The sequence below is a fragment of the Taudactylus pleione genome, unplaced genomic scaffold (genome assembly GCF_031769625.1).
Source record: "Taudactylus pleione unplaced genomic scaffold, aTauple2 ptg000198l, whole genome shotgun sequence".
In the NCBI taxonomy this organism is placed as follows: domain Eukaryota; kingdom Metazoa; phylum Chordata; class Amphibia; order Anura; family Myobatrachidae; genus Taudactylus; species Taudactylus pleione.
In genome coordinates, this window is record NW_028284600.1 from 5202108 (window position 1) to 5221032 (window position 18925).

The 18925-nt window shown below is 53.4% G+C and overlaps 1 protein-coding gene across 1 annotated transcript in view; it reads left to right on the plus strand.

Moving 5' to 3' along the window:
- The window catches only part of JAKMIP3 (Janus kinase and microtubule interacting protein 3), a 108175-nt gene that overhangs the window by 80729 nt on the left and 8521 nt on the right, over positions 1 to 18925 (plus strand). Inside the window, exons 17-19 of the mRNA XM_088476950.1 lie at positions 1016 to 1084; positions 1181 to 1258; positions 18590 to 18793. Coding sequence (XP_088333076.1) covers positions 1016 to 1084; positions 1181 to 1258; positions 18590 to 18793 — 351 coding nt within the window. The remainder of the gene's footprint in view (positions 1 to 1015; positions 1085 to 1180; positions 1259 to 18589; positions 18794 to 18925) is intronic.

Here is an 18925-nt window from a genome sequence, read left to right on the forward strand (position 1 = left end):
AATGGTAATGGGTTTTCCCTAGTGAAAACCAAAGTCTGAATTATGTGTCTAAAGGTAGGTATTACCATGTATTTAGGCGCTCCTCAACATAAATGCTGTGACGGAGTCGACATTATAGATGACATAGGTCAGTGTAGACATAAAATAAAATTTATTCATGAATACAAGGTGATGCATGGAATATAAATGCATACAGTCAAGACGTGCTGTAGATTCAAAAGGGATGAGAATTCACAGAATCAGTTGATAAATACTGGGTGAGGCAGAAAAATGGTATCTGCCATGGACATTAGACATATGCAATAGGTGAATTATATATATTGTGGATGAATCAAGGCATGAAACATAAGACAAATGACAGGTCTGCTGAGTTCTGATTGCAGCAGCAGCAGCTTGCAAGCTACACCTGTAATCACTTCCAAGGACTCTGGACTTTTTCCACAGGATCTGATTTCCGTTTGGGTAAAGCGTAAGGAGCCTTGCAGGGCAACCCGGGCACCCTGCAATTCAACACCCGCTGGCTCCCCATCACCCACCGGGTATGATATCCTGTACTTTTTTGCCTACTACCAAGTGTACAATTATTACCATTTATTTGTACATTGCACGATAGTGCTTATTTTAAAAACAGGAGTCACATTTCCTGCTGCAATCAGAACTCACCAGACCTGTCATTTGTCTTATGTTTCATGCCTTGATTCATCCACAATATATATAATTCACCTATTGCATATGTCTAATGTCCATGGCAGATACCATTTTTCTGCCTCACCCAGTATTTATCAACTGATTCTGTGAATTCTCATCCTTTTTGAATCTACAGCACGTCTTGACTGTATGCATTTATATTCCATGCATCATCTTGTATTCATGAATAAATTTTATTTTATGTCTACACTGACCTATGTCATCTATAATGTCGACTCCGTCACAGCATTTATGTTGAGGAGCGCCTAAATACATGGTAATACCTGTCTTAGGATAGAGTTTGTGTGAATTAAACCTTGTTTTTTAGTGGCTCCAGCAAATAGAGGTGACGGAGTCCGCCCTGCAGCAGAAGATGGTGGACATTGAGAATGAGAAAGTAAGAGCAGCGACATAGTACAGTAGTGGAGGAATATTTTAAGGCAGCCGGAAGTATTTATATTATATCCCCCCATGATTACCCTTTCCCACATAGGACCAGTTCACAAGACAAAAGGGATACCTGGATGAAGAGCTGGACTTCCGGAAAAAATCATTGGATCAGGCGCACAAGGTATTTCCTCATTTTAAGGTTACAATTTCATGTGCACATTGTGTGCTGGACAATGGCCTATCTATCATGGGACCAGGGAGCCCCACACCACACACCCTGCGCCCAGGGTCGCCCAATTCACCACTGTAGTTGCCATGCGGTGCCCAAGTGTCGCAATCCTTCCAGTGATATATTCGGGAAACTGGAGCGAGCAAAGGTTTTTCTGCACATGCGACATCATTCCGAATGTTACCAGAAAGATGGCGCCACATGGAACATAGAGGGTATAGGGGGCCTGCTGCACTTGGGAGTGGGAGGGATGCACAAGGAGATGTAGTTCATTTACCGGCGGCTGGGATGTCCACCGGAATCCCGATGCCAAAATCCTGACAGCCTCCATCCTGAACGAAGGTAAGCGGGGCATGTTAGCTGTTAGCCGCGGGAAGGGGGGGGGGTTGGTTATCTTTAGGGACCCCTGGGTGGAGATTAGGGTTAGGCACCTCCCGGGAGGGTTAGGCTTTGGCTACGGGAGGGAGGGAGGGTTTGGGTTCGGCACCACCTGGGGGAGGTTAGGGTTAGGTTTAGTGAGCGGGAAGGGGGGGTTAGGTTTATGGACCACAGGGGGGAGGTTAGAGTTAGGCACCACCAGGGCTGGACTGGGATCAAAAGTCGTCCCTGGCATTTAAAGCACACAGGCCCACCTGCTAAGGGCTCCATGCAGAATATACAGTAGTTGCACACAGATGGGGTGTTGCTGGTGGAGTGTATAATGCTTGGTGTTCTGTCCACATCAATCATTTCTGTTACTGTACAAAATATAGTGCTGAGTACCGAGGAGGGCACAGAAGTGGATTGCAGTACCGAGGAGTCAGGATTGCAGTGCAGAGAGGTAGTGGTGGGCATGAAGAGGTCAGGGGGGTAGTGCAGAGAGGTAGTGGTGGGCATGGAGGAGTCAGGAGGGTAGTGCAGAGAGGTAGTGGTGGACATGAAGAGGTCAGGGGGGTAGTGCAGAGAGGTAGTGGTGGGCATGGAGGAGTCAGGAGGGTAATGCAGAGAGGCAGTGGTGGGCATGGAGGAGTCAGGAGGGTAGTGCAGAGAGGTAGTGGTGGGCATGAAGAGGTCAGGGGGGTAGTGCAGAGAGGTAGTGGTGGGCATGGAGAGGTCAGGGGGGTAGTGCAGAGAGGTAGTGGTGGGCATGGAGGAGTCAGGGGGGTAGTGCAGAGAGGTAGTGGTGGGCATGGAGGAGTCAGGAGGGTAGTGCAGAGAGGTAGTGGTGGGCATGAAGAGGTCAGGGGGGTAGTGCAGAGAGGTAGTGGTGGGCATGGAGAGGTCAGGGGGGTAGTGCAGAGAGGTAGTGGTGGGCATGGAGGAGTCAGGAGGTTGTGCAGAGAGGTACTGGTGGGGATGGAGGGGTCAGGGGGTAGTGCAGAGATGTAGTGGTGGGCATGGAGGAGTCAGGAGGGTAGTGCAGAGAGGTAATGGTGGGCATGGAGGAGTCAGGGGGGTAGTGCAGAGAGGTAGTGGTGGGCATGGAGGAGTCAGGGGGTAGTGCAGAGAGGTAGTGGTGGGCATGGAGGAGTCAGGAGGGTAGTGCAGAGAGGTAGTGGTGGGCATGGAGGAGTCAGGAGGGTAGTGCAGAGAGGTAGTGGTGGGCATGAAGAGGTCAGGGGGTAGTACAGAGAGGTAGTGGTGGGCATGGAGAGGTCAGGGGGGTAGTGCAGAGAGGTACTGGTGGGCATGGAGGAGTCAGGAGGGTAGTGCAGAGAGGTAGTGGTGGGCATGGAGAGGTCAGGGGGGTAGTGCAGAGAGGTAGTGGTGGGCATGGAGGAGTCAGGAGGTTAGTGCAGAGAGGTAGTGGTGGGCATGGAGAGGTCAGGGGGGTAGTACAGAGAGGTAGTGGTGGGCATGGAGAGGTTAGGGTGGTAGTACAGAGAGGTAGTGGTGGGCATGGAGAGGTTAGGGTGGTAGTGCAGAGATGTAGTTGTGGGCATGGAGGGTCCAGGGGAGTAGTGCAGAGAGGTAGTGGTGGGCATGGAGGAGTCAGGATGGTAATGCAGAGAGGTAGTGGTGGGCATGGAGGAGTCAGGAGGGTAGTGCAGAGAGGTAGTGGTGGGCATGGAGGAGTCAGGATGGTAATGCAGAGAGGTAGTGGTGGGCATGGAGGAGTCAGGAGGGTAGTGCAGAGAGGTAGTGGTGGGCATGGAGGAGTCAGGATGGTAATGCAGAGAGGTAGTGGTGGGCATGGAGGGTCCAGGGGAGTAGTGCAGAGAGATAGTGGTGGGCATGGAGGAGTCAAGGGGGTAGTGCAGAGAGGTAGTGGTGGGCATGGAGAGGTCAGGGGGGTAGTGCAGAGAGGTATTGGTGGGCATGGAGGAGTCAGGAGGGCAGTGCAGAGAGGTAGTGGTGGGCATGAAGAGGTCAGGGGGGTAGTGCAGAGAGGTAGCGGTGGGCATGGAGGAGTCAGGAGGGTAGTGCAGAGAGAGTGGTGGGCATGAAGAGGTCAGGGGGCTAGTGCAGAGAGGTAGTGGTGGGCATGGAGGAGTCAGGAGGGTAGTGCAGAGAGGTAGTGGTGGGCATGGAGGAGTCAGGAGGGTAATTCAGAGAGGTAGTGGTGGGCATGAAGAGGTCAGGGGGGTAGTGCAGAGAGGTAGTGGTGGGCATGGAGAGGTCAGGGGGGTAGTGCAGAGAGGTGGTGGGCATAGAGGAGTCAGGGGGGTAGTGCAGAGAGGTAGTGGTGGGCATGGAGGAGTCAGGGGGTAGTGCAGAGAGGTAGTGGTGGGCATGGAGGAGTCAGGAGGGTAGTGCAGAGAGGTAGTGGTGGGCATGGAGGAGTCAGGGTGGTAGTGCAGAGAGGTAGTGGTGGGCATGAAGAGGTCAGGGGGTAGTAAAGATAGGTAGTGGTGGGCATGGAGAGGTCAGGGGGGTAGTGCAGAGATGTAGTGGTGGGCATGGAGGAGTCAGGGGGGTAGTGCAGAGAGGTAGTGGTGGGCATGGAGGAGTCAGGAGGGTAGTGCAGAGAGGTAGTGGTGGGCATGGAGGAGTCAGGATGGTAATGCAGAGAGGTAGTGGTGGGCATGGAGGGTCCAGGGGAGTAGTGCAGAGAGGTAGTGGTGGACATGGAGGAGTCAAGGGGGTAGTGCAGAGAGGTAGTGGTGGACATGGAGAGGTCAGGGGGGTAGTGCAGAGAGGTAGTGGTGGGCATGGAGGAGTCAGGAGGGCAGTGCAGAGAGGTAGTGGTGGGCAAGGAGGAGACAGGAGGGTAGTGCAGAGAGGTAGTGGTGGGCATGGAGGAGTTAGGAGGGTAGTGCAGAGAGGTAGTGGTGGGCATGGAGGAGTCAGGATGGTAATGCAGAGAGGTAGAGGTGGGCATGGAGAGGTCAGGGGGGTAGTGCAGAGAGGTAGTGGTGGGCATGGAGGAGTCAGGAGGTTGTGCAGAGAGGTAGTGGTGGGTATTGAGGGGTCAGGGGGTAGTGCAGATATGTAGTGGTGGGCATGGAGGAGTCAGGAGGGTAGTGCAGAGAGGTAGTGGTGGGCATGGAGGAGTCAGGGGGGTAGTGCAGAGCGGTAGTGGTGGGGATGGAGGAGTCAGGGGGTAGTGCAGAGAGGTACTGGTGGGGATGGAGGAGTCAGGGGGTAGTGCAGAGAGGTAGTGGTGGGCATGGAGGAGTCAGGAGGGTAGTGCAGAGAGGTAGTGGTGGGCATGGAGGAGTCAGGGGGGTAGTGCAGAGAGGTAGTGGTGGGCATGGAGGAGTCAGTGGGTAGTGCAGAGAGGTAGTGGTGGGCATGGAGGAGTCAGGAGGGTAGTGCAGAGAGGTAGTGGTGGGCATGGAGGAGTCAGGAGGGTAGTACAGAGAGGTAGTGGTGGGCATGGAGAGGTCAGGGGGGTAGTGCAGAGATGTAGTTGTGGGCATGGAGGAGTCAGGAGGGCAGTGCAGAGAGGTAGTGGTGGGCATGGAGGAGACAGGAGGGTAGTGCAGAGAGGTAGTGGTGGGCATGGAGGAGTCAGGAGGGTAGTGCAGAGAGGTAGTGGTGGGCATGGAGGAGTCAGGATGGTAATGCAGAGAGGTAGTGGTGGGCATGGAGAGGTCAGGGGGGTAGTGCAGAGAGGTAGTGGTGGGCATGGAGGAGTCAGGAGGTTGTGCAGAGAGGTAGTGGTGGGTATGGAGGGGTCAGGGGGTAGTGCAGAGATGTAGTGGTGGGCATGGAGGAGTCAGGAGGGTAGTGCAGAGAGGTAGTGGTGGGCATGGAGGAGTCAGGGGGGTAGTGCAGAGAGGTAGTGGTGGGGATGGAGGAGTCAGGGGGTAGTGCAGAGAGGTAGTGGTGGGCATGGAGGAGTCAGGAGGGTAGTGCAGAGAGGTAGTGGTGGGCATGGAGGAGTCAGGGGGGTAGTGCAGAGAGGTAGTGGTGGGCATGGAGGAGTCAGGGGGTAGTGCAGAGAGGTAGTGGTGGGCATGGAGGAGTCAGGAGGGTAGTGCAGAGAGGTGGTGGGCATGGAGGAGTCAGGAGGGTAGTGCAGAGAGGTAGTGGTGGGCATGAAGAGGTCAGGGGGTAGTACAGAGAGGTAGTGGTGGGCATGGAGAGGTCAGGGGGGTAGTGCAGAGATGTAGTGGTGGGCATGGAGGAGTCAGGAGGGTAGTGCAGAGAGGTAGTGGTGGGCATGGAGAGGTCAGGGGGGTAGTGCAGAGAGGTAGTGGTGGGCATGAAGGCGTCTGGAGGGTAGTACAGAGAGCTAGTGGTGGGCATGGAGAGGTCAGGGGGGTAGTACAGAGAGGTAGTGGTGGGCATGGAGAGGTTAGGGTGGTAGTACAGAGAGGTAGTGGTGGGCATGGAGAGGTTAGGGTATTAGTGCAGAGATGTAGTTGTGGGCATGGAGGGTCCAGGGGGGTAGTGCAGAGATGTAGTGGTGGGCATGGAGGAGTCAGGGGGGTAGTGCAGAGAGGTAGTGGTGGGCATGGAGGAGTCAGGGGGTAGTGCAGAGAGGTAGTGGTGGGCATGGAGGAGTCAGGAGGGTAGTGCAGAGAGGTAGTGGTGGGCATGAAGAGGTCAGGGGGTAGTACAGAGAGGTAGTGGTGGGCATGGAGAGGTCAGGGGGGTAGTGCAGAGATGTAGTGGTGGGCATGGAGGAGTCAGGAGGGTAGTGCAGAGAGGTAGTGGTGGGCATGGAGAGGTCAGGGGGGTAGTGCAGAGAGGTAGTGGTGGGCATGGAGGCGTCTGGAGGGTAGTACAGAGAGGTAGTGGTGGGCATGGAGAGGTCAGGGGGGTAGTACAGAGAGGTAGTGGTGGGCATGGAGAGGTTAGGGTGGTAGTACAGAGAGGTAGTGGTGGGCATGGAGAGGTTAGGGTATTAGTGCAGAGATGTAGTTGTGGGCATGGAGGGTCCAGGGGAGTAGTGTAGAGAGGTAGTGGTGGGCATGGAGGAGTCAGGATGGTAATGCAGAGAGGTAGTGGTGGGCATGGAGGAGTCAGGAGGGTAGTGCAGAGAGGTAGTGGTGGGCATGTAGGAGTCAGGAGGGTAGTGCAGAGAGGTAGTGGTGGGCATGGAGGAGTCAGGATGGTAATGCAGAGATGTAGTGGTGTGCATGGAGGGTCCAGGGGAGTAGTGCAGAGAGGTAGTGGTGGGCATGGAGGAGTCAAGGGGGTAGTGCAGAGAGGTAGTGGTGGGCATGGAGGAGTCAGGGGGTAGTGCAGAGTGGCAGTGTGAGGTAAGGAGGAGTTATGGGGTAGTGCAGATACATAGTGACAGGTACAGTAAGGAGATGAATGTGCAGTAGTACAGAGAGATAGAAGTAGATTTAGAGGGATTAGGGGGGTGCAAAGTGGTAGTGGTGGGCATGGAGAGGTCAGGGGGGTAGTGCAGAGAGGTAGTGGTGGGCATGGAGGAGTCAGGGGGGTAGTGCAGAGAGGTAGTGGTGGGCATGGAGGAGTCAGGAGGGTAGTGCAGAGAGGTAGTGGTGGGCATGAAGAGGTCAGGGGGGTAGTGCAGAGAGGTAGTGGTGGGTATGGAGGGGTCAGGGGGTAGTGCAGAGATGTAGTGGTGGGCATGGAGAGGTCAGGGGGGTAGTACAGAGAGGTAGTGGTGGGCATGGAGAGGTTAGGGGGGTAGTGCAGAGAGGTAGTGGTGGGCATGGAGGAGTCAGGAGGGCAGTGCAGAGAGGTAGTGGTGGGCATGGAGGAGACAGGAGGGTAGTGCAGAGAGGTAGTGGTGGGCATGGAGGAGTCAGGAGGGTAGTGCAGAAAGGTAGTGGTGGGCATGAAGAAGTCAAGGGAGTAGTGCAGAGAGGTATTGGTGGGCATGGAGGAGTCAGGAGGGCAGTGCAGAGAGGTAGTGGTGGGCATGAAGAGGTCAGGGGGGTAGTGCAGAGAGGTAGCGGTGGGCATGGAGGAGTCAGGAAGGTAGTGCAGAGAGATAGTGGTGGGCATGAAGAGGTCAGGGGGCTAGTGCAGAGAGGTAGTGGTGGGCATGGAGGAGTCAGGAGGGTAGTGCAGAGAGGTAGTGGTGGGCATGGAGGAGTCAGGAGGGTAATGCAGAGAGGTAGTGGTGGGCATGAAGAGGTCAGGGGGGTAGTGCAGAGAGGTAGTCGTGGGCATGGAGAGGTCAAGGGGGTAGTGCAGAGAGGTAGTGGTGGGCATGGAGGAGTCAGGGGGGTAGTGCAGAGAGGTAGTGGTGGGCATGGAGGAGTCAGGAGGGTAGTGCAGAGAGGTAGTGGTGGGCATGAAGAGGTCAGGGGGGTAGTGCAGAGAGGTAGTGGTGGGCATGGAGAGGTCAGGGGGGTAGTGCAGAGAGGTAGTGGTGGGCATGGAGGAGTCAGGAGGTTGTGCAGAGTGGTAGTGGTGGGTATGGAGGGGTCAGGGGGTAGTGCAGAGATGTAGTGGTGGGCATGGAGGAGTCAGGAGGGTAGTGCAGAGAGGTAATGGTGGGCATGGAGGAGTCAGGGGGGTAGTGCAGAGAGGTAGTGGTGGGCATGGAGGAGTCAGGGGGTAGTGCAGAGAGGTAGTGGTGGGCATGGAGGAGTCAGGAGGGTAGTGCAGAGAGGTAGTGGTGGGCATGGAGGAGTCAGGAGGGTAGTGCAGAGAGGTAGTGGTGGGCATGAAGAGGTCAGGGGGGTAGTACAGAGAGGTAGTGGTGGGCATGGAGAGGTCAGGGGGGTAGTGCAGAGAGGTAGTGGTGGGCATGGAGGAGTCAGGAGGGTAGTGCAGAGAGGTAGTGGTGGGCATGGAGAGGTCAGGGGGGTAGTGTAGAGAGGTAGTGGTGGGCATGGAGGAGTCAGGAGGTTAGTGCAGAGAGGTAGTGGTGGGCATGGAGAGGTCAGGGGGGTAGTACAGAGAGGTAGTGGTGGGTATGGAGAGGTTAGGGTGGTAGTACAGAGAGGTAGTGGTGGGCATGGAGAGGTTAGGGTGGTAGTGCAGAGATGTAGTTGTGGGCATGGAGGTTCCAGGGGAGTAGTGCAGAGAGGTAGTGGTGGGCATGGAGGAGTCAGGATGGTAATGCAGAAAGGTAGTGGTGGGCATGGAGGAGTCAGGAGGGTAGTGCAGAGAGGTAGTGGTGGGCATGGAGGAGTCAGGATGGTAATGCAGAGAGGTAGTGGTGGGCATGGAGGAGTCAGGAGGGTAGTGCAGAGAGGTAGTGGTGGGCATGGAGGAGTCAGGATGGTAATGCAGAGAGGTAGTGGTGGGCATGGAGGGTCCAGGGGAGTAGTGCAGAGAGATAGTGGTGGGCATGGAGGAGTCAAGGGGGTAGTGCAGAGAGGTAGTGGTGGGCATGGAGAGGTCAGGGGGGTAGTGCAGAGAGGTATTGGTGGGCATGGAGGAGTCAGGAGGGCAGTGCAGAGAGGTAGTGGTGGGCATGAAGAGGTCAGGGGGTAGTGCAGAGAGGTAGCGGTGGGCATGGAGGAGTCAGGAGGGTAGTGCAGAGAGAGTGGTGGGCATGAAGAGGTCAGGGGGCTAGTGCAGAGAGGTAGTGGTGGGCATGGAGGAGTCAGGAGGGTAGTGCAGAGAGGTAGTGGTGGGCATGGAGGAGTCAGGAGGGTAATGCAGAGAGGTAGTGGTGGGCATGAAGAGGTCAGGGGGGTAGTGCAGAGAGGTAGTGGTGGGCATGGAGAGGTCAGGGGGGTAGTGCAGAGAGGTGGTGGGCATGGAGGAGTCAGGGGGGTAGTGCAGAGAGGTAGTGGTGGGCATGGAGGAGTCAGGGGGTAGTGCAGAGAGGTAGTGGTGGGCATGGAGGAGTCAGGAGGGTAGTGCAGAGAGGTAGTGGTGGGCATGGAGGAGTCAGGGTGGTAGTGCAGAGAGGTAGTGGTGGGCATGAAGAGGTCAGGGGGTAGTAAAGAGAGGTAGTGGTGGGCATGGAGAGGTCAGGGGGGTAGTGCAGAGATGTAGTGGTGGGCATGGAGGAGTCAGGGGGGTAGTGCAGAGAGGTAGTGGTGGGCATGGAGGAGTCAGGAGGGTAGTGCAGAGAGGTAGTGGTGGGCATGGAGGAGTCAGGATGGTAATGCAGAGAGGTAGTGGTGGGCATGGAGGGTCCAGGGGAGTAGTGCAGAGAGGTAGTGGTGGGCATGGAGGAGTCAAAGGGGTAGTGCAGAGAGGTAGTGGTGGGCATGGAGAGGTCAGGGGGGTAGTGCAGAGAGGTAGTGGTGGGCATGGAGGAGTCAGGAGGGCAGTGCAGAGAGGTAGTGGTGGGCAAGGAGGAGACAGGAGGGTAGTGCAGAGAGGTAGTGGTGGGCATGGAGGAGTTAGGAGGGTAGTGCAGAGAGGTAGTGGTGGGCATGGAGGAGTCAGGATGGTAATGCAGAGAGGTAGTGGTGGGCATGGAGAGGTCAGGGGGGTAGTGCAGAGAGGTAGTGGTGGGCATGGAGGAGTCAGGAGGTTGTGCAGAGAGGTAGTGGTGGGTATTGAGGGGTCAGGGGGTAGTGCAGATATGTAGTGGTGGGCATGGAGGAGTCAGGAGGGTAGTGCAGAGAGGTAGTGGTGGGCATGGAGGAGTCAGGGGGGTAGTGCAGAGCGGTAGTGGTGGGGATGGAGGAGTCAGGGGGTAGTGCAGAGAGGTAGTGGTGGAGATGGAGGAGTCAGGGTGTAGTGCAGAGAGGTAGTGGTGGGCATGGAGGAGTCAGGAGGGTAGTGCAGAGAGGTAGTGGTGGGCATGGAGGAGTCAGGGGGGTAGTGCAGAGAGGTAGTGGTGGGCATGGAGGAGTCAGTGGGTAGTGCAGAGAGGTAGTGGTGGGCATGGAGGAGTCAGGAGGGTAGTGCAGAGAGGTAGTGGTGGGCATGGAGGAGTCAGGAGGGTAGTACAGAGAGGTAGTGGTGGGCATGGAGAGGTCAGGGGGGTAGTGCAGAGATGTAGTTGTGGGCATGGAGGAGTCAGGAGGGCAGTGCAGAGAGGTAGTGGTGGGCATGGAGGAGACAGGAGGGTAGTGCAGAGAGGTAGTGGTGGGCATGGAGGAGTCAGGAGGGTAGTGCAGAGAGGTAGTGGTGGGCATGGAGGAGTCAGGATGGTAATGCAGAGAGGTAGTGGTGGGCATGGAGAGGTCAGGGGGGTAGTGCAGAGAGGTAGTGGTGGGCATGGAGGAGTCAGGAGGTTGTGCAGAGAGGTAGTGGTGGGTAGGGAGGGGTCAGGGGGTAGTGCAGAGATGTAGTGGTGGGCATGGAGGAGTCAGGAGGGTAGTGCAGAGAGGTAGTGGTGGGCATGGAGGAGTCAGGGGGGTAGTGCAGAGAGGTAGTGGTGGGCATGGAGGAGTCAGGGGGTAGTGCAGAGAGGTAGTGGTGGGCATGGAGGAGTCAGGAGGGTAGTGCAGAGAGGTGGTGGGCATGGAGGAGTCAGGAGGGTAGTGCAGAGAGGTAGTGGTGGGCATGAAGAGGTCAGGGGGTAGTACAGAGAGGTAGTGGTGGGCATGGAGAGGTCAGGGGGGTAGTGCAGAGATGTAGTGGTGGGCATGGAGGAGTCAGGAGGGTAGTGCAGAGAGGTAGTGGTGGGCATGGAGAGGTCAGGGGGGTAGTGCAGAGAGGTAGTGGTGGGCATGGAGGCGTCTGGAGGGTAGTACAGAGAGGTAGTGGTGGGCATGGAGAGGTCAGGGGGGTAGTACAGAGAGGTAGTGGTGGGCATGGAGAGGTTAGGGTGGTAGTACAGAGAGGTAGTGGTGGGCATGGAGAGGTTAGGGTATTAGTGCAGAGATGTAGTTGTGGGCATGGAGGGTCCAGGGGAGTAGTGCAGAGAGGTAGTGGTGGGCATGGAGGAGTCAGGATGGTAATGCAGAGAGGTAGTGGTGGGCATGGAGGAGTCAGGAGGGTAGTGCAGAGAGGTAGTGGTGGGCATGGAGGAGTCAGGATGGTAATGCAGAGAGGTAGTGGTGGGCATGGAGGAGTCAGGAGGGTAGTGCAGAGAGGTAGTGGTGGGCATGGAGGAGTCAGGATGGTAATGCAGAGATGTAGTGGTGTGCATGGAGGGTCCAGGGGAGTAGTGCAGAGAGGTAGTGGTGGGCATGGAGGAGTCAAGGGGGTAGTGCAGAGAGGTAGTGGTGGGCATGGAGAGGTCAGGTGGGTAGTACAGAGAGGTAGTGGTGGGCATGGAGGAGTCAGGGGGTAGTGCAGAGTGGCAGTGTGAGGTAAGGAGGAGTTATGGGGTAGTGCAGATACATAGTGACAGGTACAGTAAGGAGATGAATGGGCAGTAGTACAGAGAGATAGAAGTAGATATAGAGGGATTAGGGGGGTGCAAAGTGGTAGTGGTGGGCATGGAGGAGTCAGGAGGGTAGTGCAGAGAGGTAGTGGTGGGCATGGAGAGGTCAGGGGGGTAGTGCAGAGAGGTAGTGGTGGGCATGGAGGCGTCTGGAGGGTAGTACAGAGAGGTAGTGGTGGGCATGGAGAGGTCAGGGGGGTAGTACAGAGAGGTAGTGGTGGGCATGGAGAGGTTAGGGTGGTAGTACAGAGAGGTAGTGGTGGGCATGGAGAGGTTAGGGTATTAGTGCAGAGATGTAGTTGTGGGCATGGAGGGTCCAGGGGAGTAGTGCAGAGAGGTAGTGGTGGGCATGGAGGAGTCAGGATGGTAATGCAGAGAGGTAGTGGTGGGCATGGAGGAGTCAGGAGGGTAGTGCAGAGAGGTAGTGGTGGGCATGGAGGAGTCAGGATGGTAATGCAGAGAGGTAGTGGTGGGCATGGAGGAGTCAGGAGGGTAGTGCAGAGAGGTAGTGGTGGGCATGGAGGAGTCAGGATGGTAATGCAGAGATGTAGTGGTGTGCATGGAGGGTCCAGGGGAGTAGTGCAGAGAGGTAGTGGTGGGCATGTAGGAGTCAAGGGGGTAGTGCAGAAAGGTAGTGGTGGGCATGGAGAGGTCAGGGGGGTAGTGCAGAGAGGTAGTGGTGGGCATGGAGGAGTCAGGGGGTAGTGCAGAGTGGCAGTGTGAGGTAAGGAGGAGTTATGGGGTAGTGCAGATACATAGTGACAGGTACAGTAAGGAGATGAATGGGCAGTAGTACAGAGAGATAGAAGTAGATATAGAGGGATTAGGGGGGTGCAAAGTGGTAGTGGTGGGCATGGAGAGGTCAGGGGGGTAGTGCAGAGAGGTAGTGGTGGGCATGGAGGAGTCAGGGGGGTAGTGCAGAGAGGTAGTGGTGGGCATGGAGGAGTCAGGAGGGTAGTGCAGAGAGGTAGTGGTGGGCATGAAGAGGTCAGGGGGGTAGTGCAGAGAGGTAGTGGTGGGCATGGAGAGGTCAGGGGGGTAGTGCAGAGAGGTAGTGGTGGACATGGAGGAGTCAGGAGGTTGTGCAGAGAGGTAGTGGTGGGTATGGAGGGGTCAGGGGGTAGTGCAGAGATGTAGTGGTGGGCATGGAGAGGTCAGGGGGGTAGTACAGAGAGGTAGTGGTGGGCATGGAGAGGTTAGGGGGGTAGTGCAGAGAGGTAGTGGTGGGAATGGGGAGTCAGGAGGTTGTGCAGAGGTAGTGGTGGGCATGGAGGAGTCAGGAGGTTGTGCAGAGAGGTAGTGGTGGGTATGGAGGGGTCAGGGGGTAGTGCAGAGATGTAGTGGTGGGCATGGAGGAGTCAGGAGGGTAGTGCAGAGAGGTAGTGGTGGGCATGGAGGAGTCAGGGGGGTAGTGCAGAGAGGTAGTGGTGGGCATGGAGGAGTCAGGGGGTAGTACAGAGAGGTAGTGGTGGGCATGGAGGAGTCAGGAGGGTAGTGCAGAGAGGTAGTGGTGGGCATGGAGGAGTCAGGAGGGTAGTGCAGAGAGGTAGTGGTGGGCATGAAGAGGTCAGGGGGTAGTACAGAGAGGTAGTTGTGGGCATGGAGAGGTCAGGGGGGTAGTACAGAGATGTAGTGGTGGGCATGGAGGAGTCAGGAGGGTAGTGCAGAGATGTAGTGGTGGTTAGGAGGGGTCAGGGGGGTAGTGCAGAGAGGTAGTGGTGGGCATGGAGGAGTCAGGAGGGTAGTGCAGAGAGGTAGTGGTGGGCATGGAGAGGTCAGGGGGGTAGTACAGAGAGGTAGTGGTGGGCATGGAGAGTTTAGGGTGGTAGTACAGAGAGGTGGTGGTGGGCATGGAGAGGTTAGGGTGGTAGTGCAGAGATGTTGTTGTGGGCATGGAGGGTCCAGGGTAGTAGTGCAGAGAGGTAGTGGTGGGCATGGAGGTGTCAGGATGGTAATGCAGAGAGGTAGTGGTGGGCATGGAGGAGTCAGGAGGGTAGTGCAGAGAGGTAGTGGTGGGCATGGAGGAGTCAGGATGGTAATGCAGAGAGGTAGTGGTGGGCATGGAGGAGTCAGGAGGGTAGTGCAGAGAGGTAGTGGTGGGCATGGAGGAGTCAGGATGGTAATGCAGAGAGGTAGTGGTAGGCATGGAGGGTCCAGGGGTGTAGTGCAGAGAGGTAGTGGTGGGCATGGAGGAGTCAGGATGGTAATGCAGAGAGGTGGTGTTGGGCATGGAGGGGTCAGGGTGGTAGTGCAGAGAGGTAGTGGTGGGCATGTAGGGTTCAGGGGGTAGTGCAGAGTGGCAGTGTGAGGTAAGGAGGAGTTATGGGGTAGTGCAGATACATAGTGACAGGTACAGTAAGGAGATGAATGGGCAGTAGTACAGAGAGATAGAAGTAGATATAGAGGGATTAGGGGGGTGCAAAGTGGTAGTGGTGGGCATGGAGTGGTCAGGGAGGTTGTCCAGATTGGTAGTGGTGGGTAGAGAGGGGTCAGGGTGGTGGTGTAGGAGCACTGCACACACACTTGGGGGCAGGCTGTGATATGTCTGTTCCTTTTAGCTGCATGTAAGTTGTAATTTGTATGATAGCCAGACTGACACTGGTCACAGCCAATCAGTAGCTGTCTGAGTAATGCCATGTAGCCGGTCGGGGGAAGTGGGAGTCAGAGTGAGAAAGTGCTCATCATGAATGGGACTGTGACTGCAGGGAGAAGGTTCCAGGTACTTGGTGCTGTTCTGCAGGTGGTGATTTGTTTAACACTTTTTTTTTTACAACATAATTCCATATGTGTTCTTTCATAGTTTTGATGTCTTCACTATTAATCTACTATGTTGAAAATAATTTAAATAAACAAAACCATTGAATGAGAAGGTGTGTCCATACTTTTGACTGGTACTGTACATGCTATATTTACTGATAGTTCATCTAATGTACTAACCTCTTGCTTTAGCCTCTTCTCGTTCTGTTGCTCCTCCTGCCTGCTGTGCTGTCTGTTCTCCGCGATGGCTGATGTATGTCAGAGAGGACAGGCTGCACAGTTGACATCCAGAACAGCGCAGAGCAGTGGCAGAACCCACTGCTTACTGGACTCGTACAATATTAATCAGCTCTTTGTCTGTATGTCTAGTTTGTGTGATCGGGACGGCGGCCCATCAGGCCATCGGTCCTTATGGCACTTCCAGAAGTGTCAGATGGCCAGTCCGGCTCTGGGCACCACTGGGGGGAGGTCAGGGATAGGTGCCACTAATGGAGGGTTAGGGTGGGGGGAGAGGGGGAGTATTAGGGTACTTACCACCCCTGTCAGGATCTTCATCCATCGGGATGCCGCTGTCAGGATTTGATCCAGCTGTTCAGCCGCCGGTATTTCATACCCAATCCCTGCACAAGGGCTATGTTAAAAAAAATATTCCCGTTCTGCAGTTCCTATGGCTGATGCAGCTAGAAGCCTTCACAAACATAGAAAAACTAGTCCCTATCATGGAGTGCACTTGTATTTGCATAAGCACAAAAACATTATAAACTTCAACTTTTATTTGGTATTTGCTAATAAACAAACAGTTACATCAAAGTTCAGCAAAATCAAAGATATATAGGTCAATAGTGAAAGTTTAAAATAAAGGCTATGACTGATCTCCGTGTCCCTCGTTATTATCATCGTGCTGCATTCATAGAGTGCTAAATGTTTCAGTTTATTATTGCTATTCACATATGGCAATTACCAGCAGGTGTAAATATAAAAGGCAATGTGCGGATTATATAATCTCATCATATCAACGTGGCAGTGAAATAAATGTTTCAATTAAATCGGAGCATTTCCGTTTATTTAAATGTTCAATGATTGTACAGTATGCCACCATTCTATATAACCAATTGTTCTCACAGGCTCATCACATATCAGTGTGTACTGCAGCAGCAATCCTATTGAAACACAATATCTTGTATTCAGATCTACAAGTGGATTCTGAAACAAAAGTATCTTCTCACTGAAAAGGAATCAACATCCATTATACTGTATGTGTTTAGGTTATACATAGTATCTATTGCCACATTCTTAAACATATAAACACTGTGAACTTTTAGGTCCTACAGTATCTGTGTAATGGATTATTGTGATTCACAGTTATAATGTAGATTTTTCAAATAGTGTTTATTGTGTTTTGGAGTCAGAAAGGATTTCTTCCAGTGTTAAATTGACATATAATACCCACTTCATATCACACATGTCTATAACATATCACATGCCAATACTGTACTGCATTATGCACATCTATTACAGAATCATGGCAGTATTGCCATGTAGAAATACTCTGTATAGATCGGGGGATTAGTACACAGGGCAATCTCAGTTTTATGTTTAGTGGACAATAAGCCAGTTGGGAAGCTGGTCAAGGCTGAGCGGAGCGGTTTCTCAGTTGTTGCAGTGGTCCCATATGAGGAACCTATGCTGTACTCTAATACTGTAGTTAGGGCTGTGTGCTCTGGCTAGAAGGGCGAGTAGCATAGGAGCATTATTGAGAATGTTACATTGGATTTCTTAAAAGGAAAATACATAAATTTTTTCCATCAATGCTGGGCACACACTAAATGGCGCACCGGCCGACGGGCAGACATATCGAGCGGCCCGTGCACATTGGGCGATCCGGTGCCTGACCGCCTGATGTGTCAGACCCTGCCGCATCCCGCTGCATGGAGTCGTCAGCCGCATCGTCTGTACTGCATGTTTGAAAGATCAGACAATGCGACTGATGACCCCACGGGAGCGCACACTGCACAATATAGTGCGTATACACTGGACAATTTAGCAATTTGTCGTTTCGATGCGTCAGAATCGGGCAAATTGTTTAAAAAAAAATTGCCTAGTGTGTAGGGGCCATAAGTTGCGAATGTCTGCAGCATGATGCGACCTTCTGTCTGACAGGGACAACTGGAGACCACAGTTTACAATTATGACAAAATAAAGTGTTACCCGTAATATTCAATATTTCTAAGAAAAGTTTATGCCAGGAATACAGTCAGTATTTAAAGACCAGTTAAACCTTAGCACGTCAATAAATGATAGGTTTATACAGTAGCGTATCTAGGGGTCCGTGCACCCCTGTGAAAGTGAAGGACTTGTTCAGCTGCATCATGATGTCATGAGCTCTGCACTCCTGGCTCAGAAGATCATGCATACCTCCCAACTTTTAGGATCACTGAAGAGGCACAGTTTACACGCCGTAGACTTGCGTGCCCTAAAAAGGGGGTGGGCTTTGGGGGAAGGGGCGGAACCTCAGGAGTCTTGCAGCAACCCCCGTTTACATCACTGTGGGGGCGTGCCCAGCACTCTCCGAGATGCTGGGCAGTTCCCAGGCTCTCCGTACACTGGTGAAAAGATGCCCACGGCATCTTTTTTCCTTCTGCTTACCCGCCGCGGTTTATGCTCCCTCCAACTCCTCCCCCCCGCCCCACCGCGGGACATTGCGGCTCGTGGGTGGGACAGTCACAGAAAAATGGGCATGCCCTGCTGAATGCGGGACAGTTGGGAGTATGGATCATGGAGGCTCAAAGTGGAGCCCAGGCTGATAGGTAAGGCTAGGGTAGTTTGCAGAAAGCCTCCCTCAGAGCCAGGTGGCTTTGGGCCCCCAACTTTGTCAGTGGCTGAGCTGGGTGGCGCCCCCCTTTCCCCCTTAACTGGCACCCTTGGCGACTGCCAGCCTGGTCAACTAGTAGTTATGGCCCTGCGTTTAGATACCACCATTCAATGATAAGGTGGCAGAAACATTAATAAACAGGAATTGCAAATCCTAGGGGAGATAAAATACAAATGTGTTGAGGTATAAAATACATATAAAAAATTTATTTGTCAATTAAAAGGAAAATATAACCTACTTTATTGTTTATGTTCAAGTACTTGGGAAATAATAATAATAAAGTTTTTTTGTGCAGAACATGACTTATGACTGTTGAAGCTCCCACATTAAGGACACTTGCAGCTCGTAAAATATTTTAGTCTTTCATAGAAAGCAAAGATGTCATCAATGTTTAGATGAGCAGTACAAAGACAAATTGTCAATATTGTGAACTGATCAGTATGAAACTGTGGCCCCCATTTATCAACGATGGTACACACTAGTGCAATTTTTAGTTTAGTATCACTGATAAAAACAAAAAATGTACTGGTACTTACCAATACTTACCCCTCCATAGAGGTTCCGCGAAGTCCTCCTCCTCTACCAGCGACGCGCTCCAGTGTAATGTGCAAGCGCAATGGTCCGTCTGTGCATGTGTATGACAGGGGGACCCGGCAGTGCCTGTAAGGCTTTGCTGAAGCCGGAAAGGCACCTGCCGGGTCTCCATTGCCAGCAATGGGGACCACATCACACTCGCCATCTAAAAGATGGCAATAGCGATGTTTGACAAACAGCGATAATCTTACAATACCACTGTATGTTAAATCCAGAAAGGGTGGCACAACCCCTCTAGCAAGCGCTAAAGGGGTTATGCTTCATTGATAAATGGGAGCTTTTAGTTTAGCTAAATGTTCCTTTAAAGTTATATATTGCAGCTATAAATATTATTGCCAAAGCAAATACTAGTGTGTTTGTAATTTTAATAAATAGTCCAAAGTATATATTTCTAACCCATGTTTATTGGAAAGTCTCTAGAATGCGCTATAGTCACTAAGGACCATGTTTTATTTTTGACAAGCATATCTTGGAGCTGGAGGCCATGCTATACGACGCCTTACAGCAGGAGACTGGAGCCAAGATGTGTCACATCCTTTCGGAAGAAGAGCAGGAGAAGCTGAGGTGCGCGGTGGAGCAGTGGAAGCGTCAGGTGATGAGCGAACTCCGGGAAAGAGACGCCCAGATCTTGCGTGAGCGAATGGAGATCATTCAACATGCGCAGCAGGTACAAGACCATTTAACGACAAATGTATACTTCATGGCCCACTAGTATTTGGTGGGAGACACATAACAAACAACAAATTAAGGAAGCAAATGAGAGTTTTAGAATGTTGTGATTTCTCAACTAGACACCATT